Genomic DNA, 19,860 nt, shown 5'->3' with positions numbered 1-19,860 from the left:
TTCTGAAGAAGGAAAGAACACCATATTTTGAAAAGGATGTTTTCCTTTCATCATTCAATTTGTTCATTCCCTATCACAATATTAGCCTCATGTTTGATTTTGTTTTAGGGCTTTCTATAGCCCTATATGACTTCAAAAATAATTTCTGATTATGTGGGACTTCATAAGCTCAGGTGGAAATTACAACTGAATTAAATTCTTTTTGCACAAGACAGGGTATAAATAAACTAACTGTGAATTTTATATGTTTATTTCCTTCCGGTGATAAAGCTTTTTAAAAAATTAAGATAACTTTTTTTTTGTTTTTAATTTTATTTATTTATTTATGGCTGTGTTGGGTCTTTGTTTCTGTGCGAGGGCTTTCTCTAGTTGTGGCAAGCGGGGGCCACTCTTCATCGCGGTGCGCAGGCCTCTCACTATCGCGGCCTCTCTTGTTGCAGAGCATAGGCTCCAGACGCGCAGGCTCAGTAATTGTGGCTCACGGGCCCAGTTGCTCCGCGGCATGTGGGATCTTCCCAGACCAGGGCTCGAACCTGTGTCCCCTGCATTGGCAGGTGGACTCTCAACCACTGCGCCACCAGGGAAGCCCAGAGAACTTTTTTAGTTTTGTTTTAAGAATGTGGGTTTTGTTGGATGAGAGTTTTAATTCTTTTGGAGGGGTGAGATTTTTAATTCTATTAAAGAAGAGGAGTACTTGTTTAATATTTATTTACTTAGCAATCTGATTGAAATCACTTTAACAATATTTCTACCTACTTTCTCTTTAAGTATAACCATTTGTTTATTCCAAAATTTTAAACCCAGTCATCATTCTGTGATAGTCATAGTTTTAATTTGAGATCATTAAATTTTCTTCAACTAATCTTTGCAGGATAAGAATGCCTTGCATTTGTTTTCTGTAAATGGCAAGTATCTACGGTCTCAAGTCCTGAAGGAACAAGTATCAGATATATGTGTAATTGGAGAGCACATTGTCACAGGCAGCTTACAAGGATTCCTGTCCATAAGAGATCTCCACAGGTAAATAATAAGAATTATTAAAGTATCACTTCGGAAAAGATGGTAGTATTTTCAGCCCAGAGAGAGTAAAATCTGTAATCTAAGATTTCTAATCTTTTTTTTTTTTTTGATGTTGGGGGTAGGAGTTTATTAATTAATTTATTTATTTTTGCTGTGTTGGGTCTTCATTTCTGTGCGAGGGCTTTCTCTAGTTGTGGCAAGTAGGGGCCACTCTTGGTCGCGGTGTGTGGGCCTCTCACTATCGTGGCCTCTCTTGTTGCAGAGCACAGGCTCCAGACATGCAGGCTCAGTAGTTGTGGCTCACAGGCCTAGTCGCTCCGCGGCATGTGGGATCCTCCCAGACCAGGGCTTGAACCCATGTCCCCTGCGTTAGCAGGCAGATTCTCAACCACTGTGCCACCAGGGAAGCCCAGATTTCTAATCTTTTTGTTCATCATTTATTATGAACATGTCTTTTTTGGCAACTATGAAAAAAATTGGGGAAGATGAAGTATTTCTGGGTTGGTAATGAAATATAGATGTACATTTTTAAAATGCAGAAAATTTTATGTTGTGTACATTTTACCACAATTAAAACAATTTTTTTTAAGTAGCCAGAAAAAATTTTTTTCATAGTGCCAAGCCTGGATTATGGATTTGGAAATTTGTACAATTATAGTTTGAATTTTTAGAAACTAAAGTTAGGTTTAAAAAATTTTTTTTAATTGTGCTAAAATAAAGTATTTTTAAGGTTAGCACATCTGTTCTTGATTTTGTATGTCTGTGTTTAAAATTGATGAGGAGTCTTTTGTTACTTCACCCAGTGAAGGAAAAGATGTTTGAAAAATGGATATGTTTTTAAGTTTGGTATTCTTCATGTTTACCAACTTATATACACAAAGCATTGTTATTCCCTGCATGCCCAAATACATTTTTTCTTTTCTTCTCATTTAAAAAACTTACTGTGACATATTTATACTCCTCAAAGTATCTTGGCCCCTCTCAAAGCCCTTTTTTCTGAATCATTTCCTGATCCAGAGTGTTCTCTTATTACATTCATATCAGAATCACTTCTGTACCAACACCGCTTCCCTGTTTTTGTATTTTCCTTCTCATTTTTGTCATTCTTTCTCATGTGGTAGAGCATTGAGTCCACATTTCAGTAACGTCTTTCCAATATTTTGTATTACAACCCTAATCTTAGGGTATTGTTAGGAGAATCCCAAATTAGAAAAAAATTAATGGAATCTTCTGGCAGGTTAGTCTAGACCATAGTATGTACATCCTAAGATTCTTCAATCTCTAATCATAAAAGCTGTGAGCATTTTTCATAATGGGGTGTTATATTTTATACCATATTATATTTTAAAATATTTTATATTGTATATTACATCTTTTAAGACAAAGCAAATATACCAATTTTATTTACCTTATCCCCCACCAACACACAGTTTTTTGAGCTTTTGCCCTTTTTATCCAACTTTTGCTCATTAATCAACAAGGTGAAAATCGTTTCGTGAGAGCACATATATATGGTTAGAAGGCAAACAGATGTTGGAAATAGAAAAAAAAAATCTGTTAAGTATTTTAAGTAATACTATAAATGTGGGCCTTTGTGTCACTCAGGTTTTCTGAACCTAAGTTCCCACATCTGTAAAATTAGAATGCAGAATTAGATGATCATTAAGTTATCTTTCAGGTATAAAATTCTGTGAATCCATTGTATATTCATGTAATTATGTGTGTGTTTTTTATTTCTCTTCTAGTTTGAATCTCAGCATCAACCCATTAGCCATGCGATCGCCTATCCACTGTGTTTATGTAACCAAAGAATATAGCCATATTCTTGTAGGATTAGAAGATGGCAAATTGATTGTCGTGGGTGTTGGCAAGCCAGCTGAGGTAAAACCTAGCATCAAGAATTTAGTTTCCCGTACTGTTGGGGATTCCTTCGGTTCTTTATTCCGGCTGAATCAGAAGTCTCCATTATGGATAAACAAATTGAAAAACAAATTTGATTTTTCAAACTACAGTAAATGAAAGGGGATAAAACTAGTATTCAAGAGTGATGTTTATATTATGATATTATTGAAATCACACATTTAACAGTTTATAACTCTATATGAAGAAGAAAGTTCTTTTATTCTGTTTTTCCAAATCTAGGTTTTAGACCACATACTTGAATTTTTAATACATAAAAGCATTTGTAAAAAATGAAATATAGACTCAAACAACAAAACTACTTACCTTATTATTATTATTTTGTTAATTTGCCCATGCTGCGCAGCTTGCGGGATCTTAGTTCCCTGACCAGGGATCAAACCTGGGCCCAGGCAGTGAAAGCACTGAGTCCTAACCACTGGACTGCCAGGGAATTCCCCAAACTATATACTTAACTTTAATTTCAACAAATATTCAGCATGATTGTATGTCAGTTGTACTTTTGTAAAAGCATCATTTTTTTTTAACTTGGAACTACAAATATCCCCATACAAATGTGCTAATTCTCAATGAATTTCCTGTAGTTCCTATAAATTTATTTGCCAGTGGTTTATTAATTACTGAATATTCAGATATAAATGTAACACTGTTCCTATGAAAACTTAGTGGCTATACTCCAAGTAATCTAGTTATTCTTCTAGAAAATTTATTTTGTTACACAGACTCATATTTAAGCATTATAAATTTTTATTGGTATCATTGGTCTTTTCTGAGAAATCTAAAATGACCTCTGTACGGGTTATTTCAAGAGAAGACATTACTGAATAACATACTGTCAGTAGTTATAATAAATCTATTACAGATCATAGGAACTTTTTTTTAAATAAATATTTTAAGGTTTTGTTAGTCCTTATACTCTTTTTCAGGATATTATTTTAACAAGAGAGGTCTTATTAAATTAAAGTGATTGGGACTTCCCTGGTGGTCCAGTGGTTAAGACTTCGCCTTCCAGTGTAGGGGTGTGGGTTTGATCCCTGGTCGGGGAACTAAGATCCCATGTGCCTCCTGGCCAAAAAACAAAACATAAAACAGAAGCAGTATTGTGACAAATTCAATAAAGACTTTAAAAAATGGTCCACATCAAAAAATCTTAAAAAGGGCTTCCCTGGTGGCGCAATGGTTGAGAGTCCGCCTGCCGATGCAGGGGACACGGGTTAATGCCCCGGTCCGGGAAGATCCCACATGCCGCGGAGCAGCGAGGCCCATGAGCCATGGCCGTTGAGCCTGCGCGTCCGGAGCCTGTGCTCCCCAACGGGAGAGGCCACAACAGTGAGAGGCCCGCGTACCGCAAAAAAAAAAAATCTTAAAAACAATAAATTAAAGTGATTGCGACAATATTTAGTTTCAGGTGTAATGATTCCCCAAATAATGTCAGCAAGTCTGTATCTCGATATTTCACTTACATTTGAAACATTTTAAGCGTTTTTACATTCAGTAGTAGAGTTTCTTGATTAATATATTTCCCAAGTAAAGATTTCCCTTCTGTCCTCTGCTGTGATGATTACTTGAGAACTCTGCTTAGACATTACTCTTTGAGTATGTTTCACTTTCTATGGTTTACTCAGGTGCCTTTAAATTTGCCTGCCCTCCAACTTAGGTAATTTGTTAAGTTTACAATTTTACTGAATTAAAAAAAAATGAAATGACGTTATGTGCACACATTTAAAAAAAAATTGATTGGAAATAAAATACCTAAGTAGCTTCATTTCATAGGCCTACATCAGTGTTTTGTAATTTTTACCAAATAAGTTTTTGGTCCTCATTGAAAGATTTATGTATAGTCTACAACACATGGAATTTGAATTGTGTATAGATTTTGAATAAAAGTATTTTTTATCGATTTTATATCTTTGTAAAATACATTTTCCATCAGCTGAATTATGGACCTACTTTATTAATAAATAATCTAATTGAGTACTCAGAATTTTGCATATTTATTAAATACAACTTTATGTGAACGTGTAGAAATTAAATAGATCAATAGTTATGAAAAGAGTTCTATTTCAACATCTATTTTTATCTAAAATATCAAAATCTTGATTAATGTATATTTTTAAATCATGTATCAGTTTTTTTTGTTTTTGGGTTTTTTTTTTTTTTGCGGTACACGGGCCTCTCACTGCTGTGGCCTCTCCCGTTGCGGAGCACAGGCTCCGGACACGCCGGCTCAGCGGCCAAGGCTCACAGGCCTAGATGCTCCGCGGCATGTGGGATCGGGGCACGAACCCGTGTCCCCTGCATCGGCAGGCGGACTCTCAACCACTGCGCCACCAGGGAAGCCCCATGTATCAGTTTTACATATTATATTGTCAGTATAAAATCCATATTTATAAATTAGATGTTAAAGTGGAACTAGATTAATGGAAATAATGGTTTTGGAAATACGTCTGGAAATGAAAATGCAAAGCAAACATGCCAAAGTGTCTTTGCCTGCGGTTATCTTTTATCGCTCCAATAAGTAGACCCTAGAAAAGTACCATTAAAAAAGGGAAGCAGATGAAGCACCATTAAAAAGTAGATTGCTGGGGCTTCCCTGGTGGCGCGGTGGTTGAGAGTCCGCCTGCCAATGCAGGGGACACGGGTTCGTGCCCCGGTCCGGGAAGATCCCACATGCCGCGGAGCGGCTGGGCCCGTGAGCCATGGCCGCTGAGCTTGCTCGTCCGGAACCTGTGCTCCGCAACGGGAGAGGCCACAGCAGTGAGAGGCCCGCGTACCGCAAAAAAAAAAAAAAAAAAAAAAGTAGATTGCTCTTGGGAAGTAATTACAACAAATCATATGGTTAGATTAAGAAATGTTTCCCATGTGGAGTTTTGTTGCCCTATGTAGAAGTATAAGCACTTTTAGAGGGGCATTAACCCACTGATTCAATTAATTTTGATTAATAATTGTTATGTGCTAGGTGATAAAAGATTTAATGGTGGAAAAATACGATTCTTACCTTCAAAGAGCTTATGCTATTCTTATTTTCTAAATTACTTATCATGCTATTGTTAAAGATTTTTTTACATTCTTAGATCAAACTATTTAAAAGTTACTTCCTTTTCATCACAGTGTTATTTTACTTTCTTCTTATCATTGTGATTGTCATTAATAGTACTGCAAATATAAGAGGAGAAAGTTCCCCACAACTATGTGTCTTGTTGCCTGATTAAGTATAATTTGAGAAGATTATTTTAATGAAGTGAAATGTAGTTTTGTAAATATATAAAGTAAGGGAGTCTTGTAATTTTGATATGTGGCACATTTAATTTAAAAAGTTGTACGTTGGTATTAAATCTTTCTCAACTAAAAGACAATCAATGAAGAAAAGCCTTTCTTTAATTATTATTAATTAAGAATCATTAAAATGTTAATGATTCTGCTAACAAAACCTATTTCTTGTACATTCTATAGAATCATTGTCTTGTATATCAATTTCATTATTTTTTATTATTTTTTTTCTTTCTTAATAACATCTCTTCTTCATTTTTCTGGATTACTTTAAACAGATGCGCTCAGGTCAACTTTCTCGAAAATTGTGGGGATCTAGCAAGCGGCTCAGCCAGATTTCAGCTGGAGAGACTGAATATAATCCTCAAGATTCCAAGTGATTGTTATTTCTGCCGTCTGTCATGGATAACTGAAATTTGATTTATTGCTTTGTCACTTTAATCTGTGACAGATTAAATGTGATATTAAATCACTTTAATGTCACATCTCTCAACTATCTTAAATGTTTCAGGGCTGTTATCCCTGAATATCATTTAGGGATTACCAAAATTTGGTATCGTATGTGTATAAAGTCATAGGTTATATTATTATTATCCACTAAAAAAATTTCTGGTTAACATCACTGAATCTATCTTATTAACTAATTCTTGGTCTACACTAAGATGAATTTGAGAAAATACATTTGATTAGATTTAGTAGTTTATTTCTAAAGATCATTAGATCCATTTAAAAAAATAAACTTCTAAAAATAAAGAAGCTAAATTCAATTTGCTTATTCTAAACAGCAAAAGTTGAGGTATTTCTAATAAAAGAGTAGCAATAATGGGACAGTTGAGAGATATGGCTTTTAATACATTCTTTAGTTAATCATTCTCCTATTTACTAAATAAATCATCCTAAATACATCAATTTTATTATGGAACTTCTGATTGGAGGTAATATTTTAAAAGCATCTGTTGCATACTTCGATTTTTAAAACTCAGTGTAAATTACAGGTTTTCATGATAAGTTGAAAACAAGACTTTTGAAACTGGTACATTGGCTCATCCCACTACTACTTAGCATAGTACTAATGAGAATTTATTGCAATGTATTATTATTATCCTTAAATAATAAATGTTGAGTAGGAGTAAGAGAAACTAGAGACACATTTTGTGGATATATTTCATTAGTAGTAAGAGTTAAGGAAAAATGCTCATTATGATTTTGACAGCTGGGTCCTTTAAGTAGCATCTGCAGCTCAATTTATATGTGCAAAGTACAAAATTTCTTGGCTTTTTCTTTATTAAACACTGTGTTTTCCCCCAATAATTATTGGAGTTGGCAATGATACCCAACATTTTTACTTATTTCATATGATTGATGAATGAACCAAAAAGATATGCATAACTTAAACTAGTCATTTGGATATAGTAATTTTTTAAAATACACGTTTCTATTTCATGTTATGTATAACTTTCAGGATTAAAATTAATTTTATTATACATAGCTAGATGTTACATTATGCTTTTAAACTAAAAGGCTGATAGATTTAATTCAAAGAGATTGTTAAACTTTGTACTTTTATAAGGTCATATTTTGAGTTAGAAAGTTTTTATAACTACGAGTGTCCTTAATCCGAGATTCCACAGGTTGGGGGGAATTTATGAATCCCTTAAAATTGTGTGGAAATTCTGTATGTTAGCTGCATTTTTTTTTTTTCTTCAGGAATGAATGGTTGGGTGGCTTTATTAAAAGGGTCTGCGATTGGGGGAAAAAAGACTTTTTACAATACCTTTTAAAAATAATAATATTCTTTTTTCTACAAATTATAGATTTCCTTATATCCAATTGTCTTCTCAATTGAATCTTTGAGAAATTCTTCCTTTGTAGTCCTCTCCTGTTGCCCACGGTATCTAATACCCTTTTCTTTATAATCGTATGAGTGAGTACAAAATTTACGAGAAGTAAAGGATTTTGTTTAGGGAAACTTTTTGATAGATTTGATTGGCTTGTATTAGGACTTGTAAAAAGTTATAGAAGAATTTTCTTTCCAGTTATTTAAAATTCTGTTTTATTCAGTAAAAATACGTTATGTTTTAGGTGAATCACACTGAAATAAACTGATGCAGCAAGTGTAAAGTAGAACATATGCAAATGTGAAGGTTTCCTTTTTGAGGACTTCAGTAACTAGTGGTGAAAATGTCTCAAAACAAGTCAATAGAGATAATTATCATATATTAAGATTTATTTCTTCTGTTTTTTCATTCTATTTTCATTTTTTATCTTATATATTTTAGGAAGTTTCAAGTCAAGAGAAACAAAATGATGGGGTTTTCGTATTTTAAATTTGATTTTTAAAAAACTGTTTCTAAATCAAAACTTTGGAAATGTTTCTTTTGCCTATTTATCTAGAGATTTTGGTATAAGGATGTTTATTTTTAAGGTCACTTAGTATTGGTTTTGGAAGTTATTTTGGATGATTATAAGTTACAAAAAATTTAACTTAGATTATTAGGGGAAAATTCCTAAATTTTTGGTATTTTACTTTGCTACTGTTTAGATGGAGGAGCTAAACAAGCAGTATTTATTTTATAGCACAAATATGAAGAAGCTTTTTTCACAGTAGATACCCTACCTAGAGTAATAGTAGATGTTCAGAGCAGTGGGATTAACCCTTATATAATATTTTCCAAAAAGTGAAAACCAAAAATGTAAAATTTTGAGGAAAATCTTTGAGAATATTAGCAACAGTCTAGAAGAATGGAACTTAAAGTTTATTAAATAAGCAAATATAGTAGTAGCATTGGCTGAATAATTCCTCTTTTGAACAGTTTAGACCACTGATTAAAAGTCACTAGATAAGAATCACTGTGAAGATATACCTTGAGGGATTATGGTGTATTTACATGTTACCCATAGAAATTATTTCTGTATTGTATAATGGGAGAAATGAACAGTATCATTAGAGTGCAGTAACAGGTGGACATTTCAGATGATGAATATAATATCTCAGCTGTTATATGAAGTGTGTTGTCTTTGAAGAACTTTTCATCTGCTTTTGTTTCTTGACACTCGTGATAGAAATAAAAATGTCAGCATCCTGATGATGTGCAGCAATTTATACTAAGGAAATGATTTTTTTTAGAAAGTGAGGTCAAGTATTAAAACATACAATAGAGGTACTCATTTAGAGAATAAAGAAACTTTATAAGATTTTTTTTTCAACTCTTCCCAATCAGTATTCTGTCATTACTTAGATAAAATTGGAGGAGAGAAGAAAAAATAGAGTTGGGCATGAATGAAGCTTGGCCAGTTGTTTAAAATCATATAAGCCTGTGAAGCTCATGTCATCTATGAATCATTTCTATTCGTTTCCTTTAGGTCGCAGTGCTTTTTCAGGTCACATCCTTTTGTAGGAGAGAAAATGCCAATTATTCATTTGTCATTAACTAGGCTTCCTTCTTTCTCTATGTAAGGCTTCCTTCTTTCTCTATGTAAGGCATATAAAAATTATCCTTCAAGAACTAGTACTGAAAATCAGTTTAATGCTTCTGAAGGAATAAGTGTACCCTCATAATTAATTAGAATTTAGATTTGAAAGTTAAATCCTTACCGAAGATTTTTTGTATTTTGCTTTCATAGGAGTAAGCAGAGGAAATTGTTAACTTAATACCCTATTTTTATTTAATGATGACACATGACACATGGCCTTTGCCTTTAAGTATATTTTATATTGCTACTAAAGAAATCACTAATGGAAATCTTTTAATTGAATTTAAAGAGGTTAGCTCCTTTTATATATTTATATTTATAAAGTGAATAGCATTGTCTTTATCACCTTTCCAATGAAAAGATGCAAGTGCATGGACTATATATAAATATTATATAAATATTAAATAATATTATATAATATGTAATGTCCTGTGGGGGTGTATATATATGAAGGTTGGTCTCTTAAAATACATCATTAAATATGTAAACCATAAATAAGTTCTTAAACCTGTCTTTAGGATATAGTTTTTGACTGATATAAGAAATGAAATGCATTTTTTTTTCTCTAAATCTAATCTGTTGTTTTCCTTTATTAGGCAGACTCATAGCTTGTCCTAATTACTGTTTCTCTCATCAACTAAAACTGTTCTTTCCCAGTAAGTGACCAGCCTTAAACATTTTTATCATTTTAAACAAATACTGTTCTCAGTATTCTTTTTGCCTAATTCATTTATCATACGTACATTTGATTTGCTTTAAACTTGATCATCCAGAACATTGTTATAGAGAGTTTTCCTATATCAGAGCCCTTGTTGTGTTTTTTCTGATAACATTAGGCAACAATATAGTGTTATCAGTCATCATTGGCCACAACTTTACTTCTTTAATTTGAATCTAGCATTTTGAAGGCCATTGTTTCTTAACTGAGATTGTAGATCAGACTTCTCTGTGAAGCTTTATAAATATACAGAAGTTTAAGCACTACTCTGGATACTCTGAATCTCTTTACTTGATATTCTTGGTATAAAAAATTGTCTCAGGGTTATTATATTAAATCTTAAAATATTTTCTGCTACAGAAATTATATCCATTCATTTTTATAAATCAGATCCGATATTCACAGGCTTATTTGAAAATAGGTTTAATCATTATCCTTGAAGACATTTTTTCTAAAATTTGTTTGGAATGGCTTTCTTATCTTTGTTTTGCATGCCGTGGAAACAACCAAATTTCCTTTTCAGTTTGCATTATTCTTATCATAAACTCTCTTCAGACCTTTCACATTTGAAAATTATAAATAAAATTTGCCTCCAAAAAAGTGTTTGCTTGTATTAGTTCCTAGTGGCTATCAGTGAATATTTTGCGTATCTGAGTTAGGTAACATTTTAAACTATTAATAAAAAACATGAGTAACAAAATGCTAGATTTAAAACGTAGACTTAGATCTCTTACAGCGTTGAAGCTAGTAATCAGTAGTTTTCCTAATTAAAAGCATTGGATAAATTCCCTAAGCACTTCTGAGGACTTTTGTAGGTATAGCCTCTGTATGGAAATACTCTTTAAATTTTCATATGGAAAGTCTTAGTGTTACAAAAAAATAAAGCATTAACATTTAAGATATTTAGGCCTGTACTGGAAATGATTCAAATTTTCTACATTAAAAATGTAAGGTCATCTTAGATTATAGGAGTCATGCTTTTCTTCAGTATAAGAAGCTTGTGTAAAAGTGGCTGTCTTATCAGGTACTTTTCTGATACATTGTAGTAATTTATCAGATACATCTTCTTAGATTATCTCACTGACATTTGTCACATGTGGGTGATTTCTAAACACATTGTAGGATTTGGACCTATGAAGCTAATGGCTTTAGTGAAAAATAAAAGGACAGAGATAAAATTGTATTTACTTTTGTCTTCATGCCTTTAATCTTATAACTGAAAATTCAGAGGAAAAGAACAAGTAGAAATTCACTAATTCAACATTTGTTTTCTGTGGTTTAGTTTTAATATGTTTCCTTGGAAACTTATTTTGCAAATATTACCACAATAATAATAACACCACAATATTGTCTCTGAATTGAAAAAGTTACCCATTCATTTTCAAAGTTGACTGCCAGTGGACTTTTGGATGTTTGTGTGTGTGTGTGTTTTCACTTATAATATGATGGCTGTCTCATTATTTAAAATTTATAACTATTTTTGAGTGTAAAAACTGATTAGCTATTTATAATACTATTATAATATAGCATTGTAATTTGAGAATAAGAAAACAAGTTAGGATTTAGGTGGGATTGAAAAATAAAATTATTTTATTGATTAAAATATAAACTTTTAAAAAAGAAGTCTTATTCCAATTGGACCTTTTAAAATTTTATTTTTCTAATAATATATTGCAACTTAATGTGTATAAAACTAGAGTTTCTCTGGTAGCCAGTGTACTAAATAAATAGTTACTGTTAAAATGCTATTTTTGTTGTTCCTTATCTTGGAAACATTTCCCCACAATATCTAAGCAATGTGTTTTAAGATTTATTGGGCTCAACCTACAAATTCAACAAATACTCCTTTTGCATTTTGGAGGAAAAAACTTAACTATGATATACATATTTTGCTCTTCAGAATGCTAAAATTATATTAATCAATAAACACTTCAGAAAGTAGTTCTGGTAAGGAGACATCAGTTGTTGGACTTAAGTGAAAAAATTTCAACCTCTTAGTTTCTTATATAGGGATTAAAGAGAATAACTTTATTCCTTTGGGATTTTAACTGGTTTTCTTGGATATTTTTCAAAGCATTTAATTATAATAGTTTCTACATTTCTTCCAAAATTATGGCATATTACAGTACATCTTACTGTTAAAGATCTTTTATATTTTTGACTTTTTTTTCCTATTATGCTTTTTACTGCTGTCTCCGATTCATAAATACCATCACCAAAAATTTTTTGTGGCTACTATTTATTTTATAGTTAGCTTTAACCATATGGCTGGTCTGTTCTCTTCAGGAATTCCTAACGGGTATGGCTTTCTTTCCCCCAACTGTTTGCTCTTATAGACTTAGAGCAAAAAAATTAGCAAAAAATAATGAGAGATCTAGCCAGTCATTTTCTATCAGATGCATTGCTATAGAAGTGAATTCATTAAGACTGAAAAATATTGAACACATATGATTTGTCTCTTATGTCAGTTTTTCTGGGATCCAGATTAAATAGGAGCATTTCAGTGTTATCATAGAAGTGACAGTGACTTGAATGCATACACACACACACACACACACACACACAGTCAGTTCAGAGGAGGATAGATGAAAATTTGGAATTGTTTAAAAAAAATACTTGCAAATCGTGCTGCTACTTAAATATTTAAGGAATTCAAAAAGTTATGTAGTTATCGTAAAGTGTTCCTTGTCATTTGTTCTACTGGAATTGACCATGAAGAAGAATATTAAGCCTTATTTATATCCAATTATTGACTGTGCAAACTGTGACTCAATGGATATTTGTATGCCAAAAAAAAAAAGTTTTTAAAGTTGAGAAAGTTTTAGACTTAATAAAGATGTATAAATAATTTTGATTAGTATTCTCATTATAATGAAGCTACTGTTAATTTGGTGCAATACATTCTTCCCTTTCTCATCCTTTTAAAATTAAATATATAAGATGTATGTTTTGTTTTGTTACATTGAATTTTGTTTAAAAATTTTTCAGTGTGTGTATATGAACTAATGTTTGATTTGTTTCTGTATAGCATGAATGAAGATAATTAAAAATTTTGCACATTTTTTAGTCCTTTGGAAATTTGTATTCTAACAGTTTGTAAGAATATGCATTTATTTTGTACATAATAAATTTAGCTTTGTATAGGAAAATGGGTTTGAATCAAATAAAAAATGATGTTTTCTTCAGCTGGTTTGTAATTCTCAATTTTATAGAGTCTGATTAGAACTTAGCATTGGCTGAGTTATTTGAGTAGACAAGGGATTGAATACAGTATTTAAGCAGCAAATTGATAGCTGCTTCTTTCTCATATGAGCAGAATTTCTTCTGTTGTCCTATGTGCACAAGATAAATGTTATGTTAATTGACCAGTTTTTGTTGTATATAACAACAGGTATTAAGCCTTTCATTTTAAAGCCACCTCAGAAACATGGTTATGAGCTAGAAATCTCCATTTATAGCTAATCAAATAATACATTAGATTGGTTTTTTTAAAAACACTTATTTCCTTTCACAGTTAAAATCTTTTACTCATCAACTTTGACAGTGTAGATGTTGACCTATTCCTATCCTATACACTTTACATTTGTGGATAAGGGTAACAGATTGAATGTAAGTAACTGTATTTTAGTTTGCTCCATATTAGAGTTCTGGCAGAACAACAGTGAAGGCATAAACCTACAAGGATGAGGGCGTAAGCCTAAAAGGACAAAGAAAATAGAGAAGATAATCAGTACAATTTTGGAAGGTGGAAAATTAATGGATTCAAACTGGATGAATCTAGACTTACAGGGTGCCTAAGATAATGATAGGTACCTAAGTCTAAATCTCTCCACATGTCCTCCAAAAAACTATACAGATAAACAAAAACAAATGTATCCTCAAATATCCCATGCCTTCAAGATATCAAGAAGACAGATAACACGACAAACATCAAATTACATAAAAATAGAAATATAAAAAGCAAATTCCAACAGAGCTATCTCTTAAGTTTCTATAGTAAGCCTTTACAGAAAGCAAGGAGAGTCCAGAAAAACTTGAGGGTAGTTGATTAGAGAACCTAAGATTGAGCTATAAAAAAAAAAAGACTCCCAGAAAGAGAAAGCCCATCCTAAGTGCAAAAATACTGAACAAGAGTTTGAGTGGATCAGAGTACTGCATACAAAAAGTGGACTTAGTGTGCAGGATTTGACATGGCAATCTCAGAAGACATTCTTAAGAAGAATGTAGAAATGCAATTGCTTTGTAGACTAGTCGGTGAAAGAGGAAAAAATGGGGGAAATTTAGGATTTAGGATCCTGCATGCAAGAGAGAAAAATATTGAGAGAGATGTAATTCTACCCATCACCCTCATCTTCCCAAAACTAAAATAAAAAAACTACAATCCATTATCTATCATGAACCATGACACGAAAATCCTTAAGTGAATATTAGCAGATCATTTCTAGCAGTGTTTAAGAAGTATAATGCCTCATGACCAAGTGTGGTTCATCCCATGAATTTAAGATTGGGTTAATGTTTAAAATGTCACCTGTTTAAGATAATTCTCAGTAGACTGAAAATAGAAAACATTCGTAATAAAGTATATTTATGAAAAACCTATAGCTAACATAATATTTAATGTAAAAGACTGAATTCTTCCTAAATTAGGAATAAGGTAAGAATACCTATTCTCACTATTATTCAACATTGTACTGGAGACTCTAGCTAGTGCAATAATGCAAGAAATAAAACAGCATACATATTGGAAAGGAGACAGTAAAAATATCCTTTTGTGGTTAACAAGCATGTAGAAAATTCTAAGATATCTATGTACACAAAACAGTAGAACTTATGTAATAAATGAGCCAAGCAAAGTCACAAGATACAAGGTGAAATACAAAAATAGATCATATTTCTGTATTCTAGCAATAAAAATTGTAATTCAAAACAATACAGTTTACAATATCTTGAAAATATTAAATACTTAGGAAATAAAATATTTGCAGGACATGTACACTGAAACTACAGAATATGGCTGGAAAATGGAATAAAAAATAGATTTGAAGAAACTGAAAGGCTGATTCTAAATTTTATAGGGAAATGCAAAGGACACAATGTCAAAACAATTTGAAAAAGAACAAGGTTGGAAGACTTAACTCTGATTTCAAGAATTAGAGCTACAGGAATCAGACATTGTGGATTATCCAGCATAAGGATAAACATGTAGGTCAAAAGGAGTAAATAGAAGGCCTTTAGATGTGGCCATATATATGATGAATTGATTTTCTACAGATGTGCCAAAGTAATTAAATGAGGAAAGAACAGTCTTTTCAACAAATGATGCTGGAACTGATGATTTATTCACTTGAAGCAAATTATAGACCTAAATGTAAAACCTACAACTATAAACTTGCAGATGAACTCATAAGAATACATTTTACAATCTGATGTCACAGCTAAAAAATCTGAGTTTAGGAAAGCTGAATCTTTTATAATGGGCTGCAAGCACACCTTCCTGACCTTTGCCCTGGAGGGAAACATTAATACTGATGAGGAAGCAAACCTGCCTTCTATTCCAGAAGGAGACTATTTCTGCCTTCCAAGTAGTTCGCTGTACAAACATCCTTGAAAAGATACGTCCAGAACAAAATGGCAGTTAATACCTTGCTCTTAAGAGACTCAGTTTCCCAACACTGCCTATCATCCGCTAGGCCTTGTCAGACCACCACGTCTTAAGGACCATAGGGAAGACATAAGCTGCATGAGCAAGTAGCCCAGATCCCCAGAGTATCCACCACTGTCGTACCAGTGCCCCTTCCTCAGCTAACACATTTGGTTTTATAAGTGATCTTGTATGATCAGATGGAGGAGGAAGAAAAAGACCAAGCTTCGTTTACAGATGGGATGGCTCAGTATGTGGGGAAAGCCAAAAATGGGTAGCATTGAAGCCTTACTTATGGGTGGTTTTGAAAAACAGTGGCAAGGGAAAACCACCTCCATGGGCAGATCTTTGTGGTGCACCATGTAATTTACTTTGTGTGGAAAGATAAGAGACCCAAAGTTAGAATATATACATATATATGGAATCATGGGAAGTGATGAAAGGCCTGGCCAGCTGCTGAGAGACATGAATGGAAAAAGATTTTAAGATTGGAGACAAGAAGGTCTGGGATAGAGGTAGGTACATGGACATATGAGAGTGGGAAAGAAGTGTGAAAATCTTTGAGTCACATATTAGCACCCACCATGAAAGAGGCATTAAACAATCAAGTGGACTAAACAACCAATCCAATTCATGTCAGGTAGTCCCTGCACTGGCCACTCCAGGGCCGGTGCAATGGGTAGGTACATGAACAAAGGAGCCACAATGGCAGAAATGGAGACTATCCATGGGCTTAACAGCATGAACCCTCCACTTACCAAGGCTGGTCTAGCTATTGCTACCACTGAATGTCCAATTTACCAACAACAAAGATAAATGCTTAGTGCCCAATTCCTCAAGGAGACCAATGGGCCACATGCTGGCAAGTTATGTATTTTGGGCCCTTTCCATTCTGGAAGGGCAAGTTCATTCTCATAGGAACAGACATGTATTTTATGTACATGGTTTGCCCTTTATGTCTACAGGGCCTTAACCAGCACCATTATCTTAAGGGCAGTGGAGTATTTGATTCATTGGCAAGGGATTCCACATAACATCACCTCAGACCAAAGGACCCACTTTACAGTAAATAAGTGCTGGAGGGAGCCCATGACAATGGAACTCACTGGTCATATCACATACATCACCCACAAGCTGCCATCCAGATAAAGCATCAGAATAGCTTGCCGATGTGACCTGGATAATTAGGAAGAGGTACAGCTGCCATTACACAATGGAATATGTAATAGTGTAGAACCCAGGTGATTTACTTGGGCACTACTTTGTACTTCTTTGCCCAATTGTGACTGCAAAGAGAAAAACCATAGTCTGAGAAGTACATGATTACCAGGTACTCAGGCAGTTCAGAATAATCCAGTCATTCTTCCAGACTAATCAAGCCTCAAGACTTGGTAGCTGAGTGAAGAGAATCTACCATGGATAGCGGAGAAAGAAGATAATAAGTATCAGTTGTGGACCTCAGAAAAACTACAGAGGCTAACTTCCCTTCCAAGTTTTTTCTCAGGAAGAGAGTAAGGTGGGTGTGTGGAAAAAGGCCCAGCAAAGCCCAATCATCGTGGGTAATTCTCATTCCAAACTCCCCACTACGTTGGTCTAGGAGTTGTTGGGCCTGCATCATAGTTCCACTTCTCTTTCTGCCCAATCCAGATTCCTTCCTTCACATGTATTAATCCTTACTACATATCTTGCATCTTAAACTCCATCTCAGACTCTGCTGATACAATGCGCAAGTACCCCATACACTCAACCTGTAGGAACTTTATCAATATGACAGACTCCTAAATATTTTTTGAGATTTCTCTCTGACCTTCTGGCATGTATTATTTTACTAAGGCATCTAGGAAATTTCTACTTTATGCTCACCAGGTCTCAATAGTATGTCATCAGAGTAATGGACAAGCAAGATATTGTGTGGAATACCATTACAAATAAGTTAGAAATTTTATCTTATTATGTCACAGAGGAGAACTGACGAAGTCCTGGAGTAAAACACTGATGGTGTAATGCTGTCTCTACTAGGTAAAGGCAAACTGTATCTGATTATCCTTATTCATTAGAATTGAGAAAAAAAATTTGCACCCACCAAACAGGCATTTTAATGGCAATAATAATTACCATGTGGATCAGAGTCCCAGCAGGAGACAGATGGCATGCTGAAACCAGTAATTAAAAGAGAGTTCAGTAAAGGAAATATTTATGAAGGTGTGGGAAAGGTTTAAGGAAACCACAAGGTTTCAGTGCTCCAAGACTAGCAGCAGAGGTGAGCCATCACCAACCCTAAGCCTGAAGTGGCAAGAAGGGAGTTCCATTTCCTAGAAAGGGTATCTGTATGGGAAGGGCCATAGGACAGGAGCTATGGTAAAGTGAGTCCACAGCATGAAAGACAGTAGAATGACTATCTTGACTTTACTTTCCTCTCATCCTCTCATCTTATGCTACTATTTCCCGTTGGCCAAATCCAACCAGAATTTGGATCAGAGGGCTAGGGAACCCACTGAGTGTCCTTTTATATGGACAGTACCACCTATAGAGCAGAGCAAGACAGGCCCATGCTTGGGAGTTACCCACATATCACAAATCCATAAAAAAGTTAAAGAACGCATGGGCAAATCAGTATTCGATGGTCAGTCAGGATTTGGTGGTTAATCAGGATTTTGTGGTCAACAAAACTGTTAACATCCATTCTCATAGCTAATACTGCTCAGGCTCCAGGGAAATTCTTCATATCTCACATTCTATATCTTTGAAATATTATAAAATGTGACTGCATCTAAATGCTATAAAGGTTTGTAGGCTGTGCTGCTATAAAACTGGAGGAGAATATAACAGTGGAAAGAGTATTTGAGCTTGAGCAAGTCGATAAAAATAGATAAATTACTTTAGCCAATCTTCGTTCTCAGTAGAAACACAATAGATTTTTGCATAATGAAACATTATTTCTTCTCTTAGGGTTCCATCAGTGGACTGGAAGTACTCAACAATTATTGTGGTGACCACGGTGGTTGCAATTGGCAGCTTAGGAACACTTTTCCATATTAAATTACTGTTCCTTTTAAAATAATATATATGTAGGTCTAGATATGATGTGAGTAAAGTGTGGTACCACTTCTTTATATTACCCTACAGATCTAGTTATCACTTTAAGAGATGGTGAGAATCACAATATAAGTGATACAATTGTTATGATAAATTTAAACTGTTTTATAATATTTGCTGCATAACAATGTTACCATATGCAACAACTCCATTACAGTTGAACACAATAGATAAAAGTCATTGTTCATTTCTGAAGCTAAAGATTACTTTAAAAATTTTATTGATAATTCCAGTTGCTACTGCCTCAACAGAGCAAAATTTCTTCAATTTGAAAGAATTAAAAAAACTATTCTATACATAAATTATGTTTCAATAAGCCTGAGATTGTTTTAAAAAAATCTATCCAAGAACCACAATGACCGAAGACAGGATAATTTGGCATTTCTGCAGACAGAAGACAAATGATGTCAAAAATCTTGACTTTAAAAAGAGATTCTTCTGAAGTAAAGGGAAGAAAAATAAATTTTATGAAATAAATATATAATGTGTGAATTATGCATCTATATTTTATATTTGATCCAAACACCACTAGATTATTATAGAACACCCAGACATGTGCAATAAAGTTCAGTTAGATTTTGTTATTACATATATTTTAAATCTACTTGGAAAAGTGTTGGTCGGGGCACAGCGATGATAACTCCTAATGTTTTCTCCAAGCCAGGGTTCCTCCTTCCCCAACAACTCGATCCCGGAGTCGTGGGCGTGTCTGGAGTCTCGG

General features: G+C 33.6%; 1 protein-coding gene across 2 annotated transcripts in view; it reads left to right on the top strand.

The window, feature by feature from the left end:
* Positions 1 to 13,581, top strand: part of NBEAL1 (neurobeachin like 1) — a 178,024-nt gene extending 164,443 nt beyond the window's left edge. For both annotated transcript variants that reach the window (XM_073807369.1, XM_033859886.2), the window contains 3 exons: positions 872 to 1,020; positions 2,766 to 2,901; positions 6,489 to 13,581. In XM_073807369.1, the coding sequence (XP_073663470.1) occupies positions 872 to 1,020; positions 2,766 to 2,901; positions 6,489 to 6,590 (387 nt within the window). In that variant the 3' untranslated portion in view covers positions 6,591 to 13,581. The remainder of the gene's footprint in view (positions 1 to 871; positions 1,021 to 2,765; positions 2,902 to 6,488) is intronic.
* The last annotated feature ends 6,279 nt before the right edge of the window (positions 13,582 to 19,860 follow it).

The sequence above is a fragment of the Tursiops truncatus genome, chromosome 7 (genome assembly GCF_011762595.2).
Source record: "Tursiops truncatus isolate mTurTru1 chromosome 7, mTurTru1.mat.Y, whole genome shotgun sequence".
In the NCBI taxonomy this organism is placed as follows: Eukaryota; Metazoa; Chordata; class Mammalia; order Artiodactyla; family Delphinidae; genus Tursiops; species Tursiops truncatus.
This window is presented reverse-complemented; position numbering and strand designations above follow the sequence as displayed.